At 34.7% G+C, this 10469-nt stretch overlaps 1 protein-coding gene across 1 annotated transcript; it reads right to left on the reverse strand.

Annotated features, from left to right (window-relative positions):
• Window positions 1-226: 226 nt before the first annotated feature.
• LOC107013303 lies at window positions 227-736 on the reverse strand. The gene has a single exon (XM_015213245.1). The coding sequence runs from the start codon at window positions 734-736 to the stop codon at window positions 227-229; it is 510 nt and encodes a 169-aa protein (XP_015068731.1).
• Window positions 737-10469: the final 9733 nt, after the last annotated feature.

The raw sequence follows: 10469 nt of genomic DNA on the forward strand, positions 1-10469 counted from the left end.
TTGAAACTTCAATTCAAGACAACACAATTTTTCTCAAAAATCAAAATTCTTACAGTGAAGTTCACTGACTTCATTGCCAAGTTACAAAAAAAATTTGAAAATTCATTTTTGAAGTAATGCATCAAGATGAAATGATCATATGAACTATAAAACCATGTAATATCACTTCATAACACAAAGTCAACAATAACAAAGAGTTAAGACTTACCAAAACCATCAATCTGGATTAATTATCCTTCCTAGCCCCCATCCCATAGGAAGGGTTCTTCTTGGGAGCATTAGGATCTAGGGAAGCTTGATTGACAACTTTTCCCCTTGATTTGAGGTTTGGGCAGTCCCTCATCTTGTGGCCCTTATTGCCACATGCAAAACAACCATCCATTCCGGCAAGACACTTTCCCCCACGTTGCTTTCCACAATTAGTGCACTGAGCCCTTTCATAGGAATGACCACCACCTTGAGAATGTTGATTTAGAGCCCTATGTTTGTTTCCCATGGAAGAATCTTGGGGATAAAACCTCTTCTTAGGCCTTTGGTGACTAGAACCATCGGACCTAGGCCTTTTACCCTCTTGCCTTATCTCCCTAATTTTGGATTCCTCAATTTGTTGCGCATAAACCATGAGCCTAGAGATATCCATATCATTAAGAAGCATTGCCGTACGACACTCTTTTTCCACCAAGCTAGAAACTCCCATCACAAAATTGTTCATCCTATCCCTAGGGTTGGCAACCATGATTGGGGCATACTTAGAGAGTTGGGTGAATTTGAGAGAGTACTCTTGCACACTCATTCCCCCTTGACGAAGGTTCATGAATTCAACCATCTTCTTCTCCCTCCACTCTAAGGGAAAGAGCTTATCTAGGAAAGCCTATTTGAATTCCTCCTAATCAACCAAACCTCTTTATAACGGTCTCTCACCTCTCTATTGCTCATACCACACTTGAGCAACATCCTTAAGTTGGTAAGCGGCTAACTCCATTTTTTCCCTAGGGGTCACACCCATATCATCTACCACTTTGAAAACGTCATCTATGAAACCTTGTGGATCTTCATCCACCTTAGTGCCATGGAATGTAGGAGGGTTCATCCTCATGAAATCCCGAATCCTAGAGGCGGGAGTACTAGCATTTGGTTGGGGCCTATCTCCTTTGTTAGCTTGGTCCACAAAGTGATTGTTGACAACATGAGCTTGATCCATCATGAGTTGGGTCAAGTTCATTAGGGCATCCCGCAGCTCCGCATTAGTTATATCACCCTCAACAAAAGGAGCTTGAGGCATAGGAGGCACTTGAGGTCATTGGGGTTTGGGAGTTACTTGAGGTTCTTGAAGGGGAACCTCCACATTCTCTTCCTGCTCTAGGCCAACAATATGAACTTTGTCACGAATAGGGATCCTCTCATTATCTAAGCCACCCTCCTCCCTTCTAGCGGTCGATCTCCTCGTATACATGTCCTATAAACACAAAGATAAAAGGTTAAGAGAAGACACCTTATATGACTCAACTCTAAGTCACGACATTAGAATAGAGAAGAAAGTGAAACTTCTATCATCCTATAGCCTCTTGTCCATGGATGTGTCGCGACTCACACCAATGACCAAGATAAAACTAGATGTGGCTTGTGAGACTTTTAGAATTGTTCTGTGTGACTTTTATGAATGTCGGGTTAAGGAGATAAGGAATTTGTATTTTGATATTTCCTTTGAATTTAGCACATTTATATGCGCCAAAATCGATATTTGGTTTGTGCTGACGGGAGTTTGAACAAAATTCGAGGGTCCATTCGATAATTTTGTTGTTGGCTGAATTTTTTGTTGTCTCGTGTGCTCGCATTGGCGACAGGCTGTTCCTTAAAGAGGGTCTTGCTTTCACAAAATTTTCTTCTTTTAGGACCATCCCTTTATTTAAGGCCTGGTCAAAAAAACAATATCTCACATATTAGTTGGTCCTCTTTAGGATTTCGTCCTAGAACTCAATATGTGTCCTCCATTCGTATCAAAGCCTAGTTGGCCGGGGAGGGTGTGAGTATTACCGACTAAATCCCTATGTATTCTTTGGACGTACAACGTCGAAACATAGGTTACGGTCGGTATAATATATATGCTCAAAATTTGGTGGTCGTTGTTGTTCTTCCACTTATGTTCTTTGTTTTATTCCTTAAAGTTGGGTAACCAGTTAGTCGCGGTTTAGACGTGGGCAAGCCCGTATGTTTCTGTTGAATTAGCTCAGACTGTGTGGTATGTAGAGCCGGACTCAGAGGTTGTTTCTGTCGCCAAGCTTAGAGTAATAAAATCAAAGAAGGTCAGTGAAAAATGTAACAATAATTACAACACAAAGAATTTCTTATTGAAGATGTAACATTTAAAGGAGACATTTAAGCCCAAGGATAGTCTACTTCTCTCCATTAGATTCTCCACCCATTTAAAATCAATTTACCTACACATATTTCTAATATATTTTGAGTAGTATCAAATCTGACAGCTATGATTTTTTTAAAACAAGAAACTATGATCCACAAAATTAAAATATTACAAAAAAGAACACTTTAAAAAGGCTTATAAAATAAGACACTATGATTTTATTAAAAATTATAATATTAAGACTTCTCAGTCTATTATTACCCTTAATTAAAATATTAAGACTATTCAAATATTAGTAGCTAAATAAATAATAGGCATACATTTTTTTTAGTATAAATTTCTTCATACATGACTTGTCCAAGTGGAAGTTAAACCATAATATCGATTGAGTTTAAATGTACTCATATGTCTTGTTTTAAGAGACAATAGGTTATTAAACTTTAACGATTCATTATTACCAAAATTACAAAGTAATCTTGCTAATGGCACGATATAGTTTAATTGTTATCCCAATTATTCAATAGATATAATGATCAAAACGCAATAGACACATAAACATTAAATGGTAAAACTAAAAATAAGAATAATAAGGCTGATACTAGAAAAATAGACATAATATATAAAGTATATTATAGATTGATAAGAACTACCTTAGACAGTAAGGCTAAAATGATTAATAATAAATAGTTACCATGCTCATAGAAGCAACTCAACCATAATAAAACCTTTGCCCCCAAGATGATAAAATGAGATTACGCATCGATGAAAGATGATTGTCATTTTGACTCCATACTGGAGCAAGAAATTAAAAAGAAAAATTCAAACATTGAACGTGTAATTCAATTTCTACATGGTTAAATAGATTTAAAAATTATAAGATCCCAATCTTTTAGATGTCATTTTCTAGGCCATTTTCTCCATAACAATGGAGGAACTTGCAATATCCTTAGAAGATATGTATTAAAAATTAAAGGGGGTAGATTTATTAAAATAATTTCCCAAGGTAGAATATGAACATAGGAAATCGAAACCCATAAAATCTACAAGTCCCACTACTATTAAAATTCAAGGAGTAAAAGAATCACTATGCCTGATTAGATCAGATGAAATTTTTGAACCAAATATTAAATATTTAGACAAACTATGGACCAGTCCAGAAAATTCCATTTAAAGGCAATTGTATATACAAAGATATTCTTTATTAGAAAGATCAGCCTTTAGATATCAATGGTTCAATGATATGAAAAAATCAAAATATAACATTGAATACTTCAGATGATCTGAATGCATAACAATATTAGACGACCTGAATGAGTCGTTAAATATGCTAGTTGATAAATGGTATACAAGAAATAATAAATTAGTTGAGTCTACAATTTCCCCATTAGATGAAAATTACTTTACTAATAGAGGATAAAGTATTTACTACCTCACCCTTTAAGATGGATATAATAGACACAAAAGGTGATCCCACAAAAAAGATAATAATTAAAATACTTCAACAAAATAATTATAAAAATCAATTACTTTATGTTGTCTCTACTAAAAACCTAAGATGTGATAATAAATAAGATATTAAGGATAGACCAAGATATTTTTACAAGGATGATAAAAGAATTTAAAAATTCACTTAATATTTAAACTACCTGAATTTTGCAAAGATAGATTTCCTAACTTTCAAGAAAAAGTTAGAAATTATGAAAGGTCAAAATCCAACACAAAAAATAGTTTATCCAAAGATAATGATGATTAAATTAATAAATTAGATTCTATTATTTTAACAAAAAGAATTATTACACAAGAGATATTCCTTTTTTGGATATGTAATATGAAGAAAATAAATTTTTATTACATACTTCATACTCAAAAAAGTGAAATTGGGGAATGAAATATTAATGGACTCATGAAACATCAAATGTATAACAAATTACATGAAATAGGATTGGTTATTATGGTATATAGAATGAAATATTTATCATATAAATAAGTTGCTACTTTAATTATAGTCGGATTATCTGGCACATTAAAAATTTGGTGGAACAACTACCTCGTCGAAGATACTAGGCAAAAGGTAGAAACACCACTATAATTGTCCCTATAATTAAAAACTAAGTCTGGAGGGCAAATTATAGAAAGTAAAATTTTGAAAGATGCCATTGTCAACTTAATTTATAGCATATCTAACACTTCATATGAGAACTTCAATTCTTTTAAGATAGGAGTTTAGAAATATTAAACAATCTATTATCTCCAAAGTTAAATGATTTTTGGTGGTACATCATGAACAAAGTTACAATTTGAAAATACTACAATAATCAATATATGAAGGAAAATTTAGTAGTGGTTTACCAATAATATTTTCTAAAAGGTTAAGATAAAACTAGAAGATAGGTTTGAAGGAAAAAATCTCTATAATCAACTAACCTTTGGAGACCTCACAATTTTTATAAATATTACAGAATTAGAATTATGTGCATATATGAAACATAAAAATCAACTAAATAAGGATAATAAAATATCACAAAATTAACTCTAAAATTTTACCAAGGGTTTTTTTTATTCAAAATATCTTCCTCATCAAAAGAGCCATCTAAAAAAATTAAAAGGATCCATAAGAATTACCAGAAATTGGAAAGATCCTATCATTATAAAAAGAGTTTCAAAAGATCTAACCATGACCTTACTAAAAATCAGAATTAAAAAAAACGATGACAGGTTTTGGGGATGTGAAAAAATAGGACATCAAGACAAATATTACCCGGTGAGTAATGTAAGAAAATAAAAAATTCATATATTTTAGATTAGAATAAGAAGTCAAGAATAAATTATGTTCTATTCTACGAGAAACATAAAACTACTCCTCCTCAGAAGAATGTCTTAGCGATGACCGTTATAACACCCTATATTCTAAGGACCAAAATAGAAGCTTTTTCCGATACTGTAGGTGCTAGACCACCCACGACCTATTTAATGGACGACAGATCGTAGGTGTGCTCGGTTGTTTGCCTACCAAGGTGAGGTCTGAGGGTCTAGGTCCATGGCCTAACCAACATACCGTAGGATAGAACACGTCCATGGTAAGGGCCTCTGGTTCCAAGAAATGAGATCACCCTTTCTGGCACCAAACAATGGTCCACCAGGATGGGTCGTGGGTCAAACCAAAGTCCGTCGACTGGTTCCATCGGTGGTACCTAGGTAGTTAATGTTTCAGGGGCAGTTAATGCTTTTCCTATTAATTCCTATATTATGTCATTTTCCTATGTTTATGTATAGACCCTCAAAATGAATTAGGATGAACTAGAGATTCATATGAGTTTTATGAGTTAATAAATTGTTAAAATAATGAAGAATAGCCTTAGAAGTCATCTAGAGATTTTGGAACTCAAACGTCAAAAGATGACCATGACGTCCAGAAACTAGTCGTTTGTGTGCTAGTGTGTCCGTGTATGTTTTCCTTGTTTTTATGAGTTGTTCGGAGTCTAAAATAGGGAGGGTGACCCTAGTGTCTTAATAAACATGTACTAGTTTCTTAATAAACATGTTACGAATCACCGATGAAAACCCTAAGGGTCCTTCAGGAGGACCGAAATGTTGGCTAAGGAAGCTGCCAAGGCAGCGTGCAGAAGCAAGATATAGAGTCCTGTACGTGTCGCGCGCCTGGAAATCAACCAGCCTCCATGTCGTGCGTCTGTCATAAGGCTCACTGCCTCAAATAATGTGAGCCAAAATTGGGAGCTGCCTCCGTGACGCACAACCATGTCCCCGATTTGGTTGTGCCGTTTTAAATTCAAGTTGGACATGTCTAAAAGTCCAAATAAGTATGGGGTTGTTTTGGGAACTTTGTGAGTCGGTTAGTAACGGTTTCTAAGTCATATTTAACCCCTTTCAGCGTCAAAACACAAATAGCCAATAATAAATTAAAAATCCAAAGCCCTCTTCTCTTTAAAAATTCTCTCAAACATCCATTGGAGGTCAAGCTCAAGCTCAAGCTAGAAGATGGATTTTCAAGTGCTTTCTTCGACAAATTGCATTGGCTTTTCTCCTATTAAGGTATGGTGACCCTTTATCCTTGGATGATCTTTCATCCAAGGAATTCTATCAAAGATTTACCAAAGAGTTTTTATGATCAAATTTTGCAATTTTCGATCTAAGCACGAGTTCCTTGTCAAACAAATTTCTAAGTCATTCTAATGATGAATTAATGTTAAATTATTGTTTTTATGATGATTTCCTATAGAATTTATTGAAGAACCCATGATCTCCTTAATCTTTCAATTTAGCCTATAATGTGGGTCTTCTGATCTTGATTAGATGTTAGTTGAATTGTGATTAGATTGTGATGTATTGTTTAATGATATTTCTATCTATATAAATTTATTATGAATTATTGAGAATTGGTATATGATGATCATGGCTTTGAGTATTGGTAAGTTGTTCTAATTCCTAGTCTATAGGTGGGATTGACATTGTATAGTTTGGTCCACTTATGGTGGAAGTGTTTACATTCTTGTCTATCTTTACATGTTGTGATTATGGCCTTGAGAGCAATAGATGTAGATTGAATTGATATGATGATTATCATGATTATGAAGGTTATATGTGTAGGCCTGGATTCTAGTATCATGATCTAGGTGTATTGATGATGTGAAGTGGAATGTATATGTTGATGTTAGGGTAAGGTATGGTCTTAATGATTGGTTGTGATGAGTACCAATGTAGAATGGCCCCTACCGATATGAGTCCTACATTAATATGTGATCTTATGCATTTTAGGAGTCTTTTATTCTAATGTTGAATATGCTCTTGTCTTCTATGATGCAATGTGGGTGTGTAACCTAGATTCCCTAGATGTTCTATACGTGAGTTGTTCATGACTTGAGTGATACATTGTATATGTGTTGTGATCCTTTGAAGGGATGTTTCCTATGTAACTAATTTGTTGTTCTTATGTGATCACGATGACCTATATTAATAGAGACACTCCATGCATAACTATGAGTATGATATGTTTATGGTGTTAATTGAAAGGATAATTCTCATATGCACCTTTATAAGTTCCTATGTATGAAACATATATGATTAGTGATGTATGAACATGTGTTGTCCAAAGGTGTTTATGTGAAAGGCTTTGTCACTTATGTATACACACACATGAATGTATGACTGAGTAATGTTTATGATAATCTAGTGAAAGTGAGTCTCTTGAAGGAAGATGCTCAATTGTACTCTAGACTAGACTATGTTATGAATATGATATGATTATGTGAAAGGACATTCTCACATAATGTAGGTTCTATGATGAAAGGACACTCTCATCTAGTAACCTTCTAGTTATATGAAATATGAGGGATTCAATCCTTAAAGCCTACTTTATGAATTAATGCTAACTAAAGGCTTAGAGATTTTCAAAAAGGGAGTTTGAGGTTAAATCGAGTGAACATGAAAAATGAGAGTGGGGGCTTCACGTCTAGCAAGTCCCGTTTCCCACAATAGAACCTTCATATTTAGTAAGTACGGGTTCCCAACATAGATGTTGTCTTATGAGATGGAAGCCTCCAAGTCTAGCAAGTTGAGGTTTCTAGTATAAATCTCCTTTTTCCATAACTACGTGCCCCGTAGGTCTTAGCTTAGTGGATCCACTAGAATAGTTATTATGTATGAAGGTCCTAACTTGGCAAGTAGTACCCTCCCTTTTCGGTGTGGGAGTAGAAGACTCAATTTCATGTAGCTCACATGGTCTATGTCGGTTATGGGTATGTCTGCCGAACGTTAAGAAATGAAATAATATAAGAATATGAATTCTAATCATAAGTCCTTGAGAATCTTAATTAGTATAGGTAGGACTATAGACCCTACCCATGCATTGCACAAGTGAACTTTAAGAAAGGAGAGGATTAGAGCCTTTAAGAAATGAAACTAATGCTTATGTATAATTGTATGAATGCATGTTAATGTAACTTTGCTTATTTCAAGATATGAACTATGATTATGCATGTGAATAACTGATACGCTAAAATTATACCTCTTAAAAGAAGCATAAGCGATTGTTATCAAGTTGAGAACCCTGCTAGTAGGTTGGGGTCGATCCCACAAGGAAAATTGCTTCACGTAGCTTTAATTCACAATTATGTCCATTAAGCCAATGTCTTTCCGAAAACAAGTAAAAAAAAGGTGGGTATGTGAAACAAATTCCTTAAACAGTATAAGTTAACAAGTAAATGAAAGTAGATTTTGAGTTTTTATCAAGTTGAGAGATAACGATGGTATATGTGTCCCCCATTGGTTCATAATGTTGTATTCCTAGCAATATCAATTCTTTCCTAGTGTTTACATGCAAAAGGTACATTAGGTATATCTAAATCCTTGTTCCAACATCTAGAGAATTTCACCCCACATCTTGGTTCGATTGTGAGTATAAGTTACTAACCCTTACCTTTACCTCATATTAGACATCATAATCGATGTATGTCTTAGTTATTACTTCGCACCAATTGACACTAGTATATTACATAGTATCACACTAAATCTATATTGATAATTCTTTTCCTAATACTACCTCCTTGGTTCAGCAAGAAGCAACAGGGCGACTTTACCGTGTGGACTCATTAAAAAGACTTATAAACGAAAGAAATATCAATGCATGCAAAAGCACTATTAGAGAATTGTTTAATTACAAGGATTACTTTGCTAATTACCCATGGTTCTCATAACCCTAGTTGTATATTTAGTTACCCATGCAATCAAGATCACAAGACTTAGTCTTGAATGAGGAAATCATGAACTTACTCAACAATAAGAAAAAAAACCCCAGAAATTCAACTTGAAATAGCAAGAAAATCTTCAAACAAAAACCTAAAAATTGATTAATTGTTAAAGATTTCAAAATACAATATCCAAAACACAAATATTGTATTGAGGCAGTTTCTAGAGTTTAAGGTGATTTGAAAGTGAAACGTCAAAGGGACGACCAGGAGTTTTGACGACTAAGTCACCTATGTGCCTAATATTTGGTTATGTGCCTAATTGTGTGTTTCATGAGTTTATAAGGTCCTTAAATTAGTTATTATGGTGTTTAAAGGAAGTGTGTCAAGTTTCGTGAAGTTTGGAGGTCAAACGTCAAAGAACGTCCATGACTTTTGAAAGGTTTGACTTGAAATGACCTTGTGTGTCTTGGCATGTTTTGTCGAGTTTTACTTGTTTGTTTTGGATGAAATTTATGTGAGATGTCCTAAACTCATATACAAACATATTTGGCTTGGAAATGTCCAGGAAAACATCCTCAGGGACCATCCAAGGGTCCTTGAAGAAGGACCCTTCATGACTGTCTAAGCTGCCCTAGACAACCCAACCTACGAAGGCAATCGATGCTCGGTAGGTCAGTCGACGCCCCGTGGGTGAGGGGTCGTTGATGGACACTTAGGCGTGGGGAAGTAGAGGCCAAAGAGCAGACTCAGTCCCAAACCATGGACCAATAGGACGGTCCGTTGGTCAAGGGACGGGCCATCAATGGTTAAGTCATCGATGGTGCTGTCTCTGTGTAGGTTCACGCTAAGCTTAAGGGGTGAAGTTGTAAATTCACCCCACGTCCAAATAAGAGAAAGGGAGGTTACTTAGGGGTCTTTTGGGTATTTTAAATATGTTTATAAGCCTAAAAGATTTAGAAGATTTCATTCTTCAAAATCAAAACCCAAATTCCCTTAGAAATTCTCTAGAACTCCATTGGAGCCAAAACTCAAGGAAGGGATTGGATTGGATGTTTGAGTGGAGATTCTTCATCAAATTGGAGTATTAGATTTATTGACGTATGGTTTTTGATCCTTGAAACTCAATACATCAAGGATCCCAACTTTCAAAGAAGTTTTCTAAAGTTTTCAAAGATGAATTGTCCAATTTCATGATCTACCCATGGGTTCTTGAATTAAAGATTTTAAAACATTAAAGGTTGATTGAATTGTTATTAATTTGATTATTTTATCTCAATTAACCTATGAACCCATGTAATTGATGAACCCTTGTTTTTGACTACTTCATGGGTTAAGTGATTTGGACTTAAAGTTTATGAATTCTAGTGTAGTTTTCTATGGGCTATTGATTGATGTAATATGTG

Source organism: Solanum pennellii, chromosome 3 (assembly GCF_001406875.1).
Source record: "Solanum pennellii chromosome 3, SPENNV200".
Classification (NCBI taxonomy): domain Eukaryota; kingdom Viridiplantae; phylum Streptophyta; class Magnoliopsida; order Solanales; family Solanaceae; genus Solanum; species Solanum pennellii.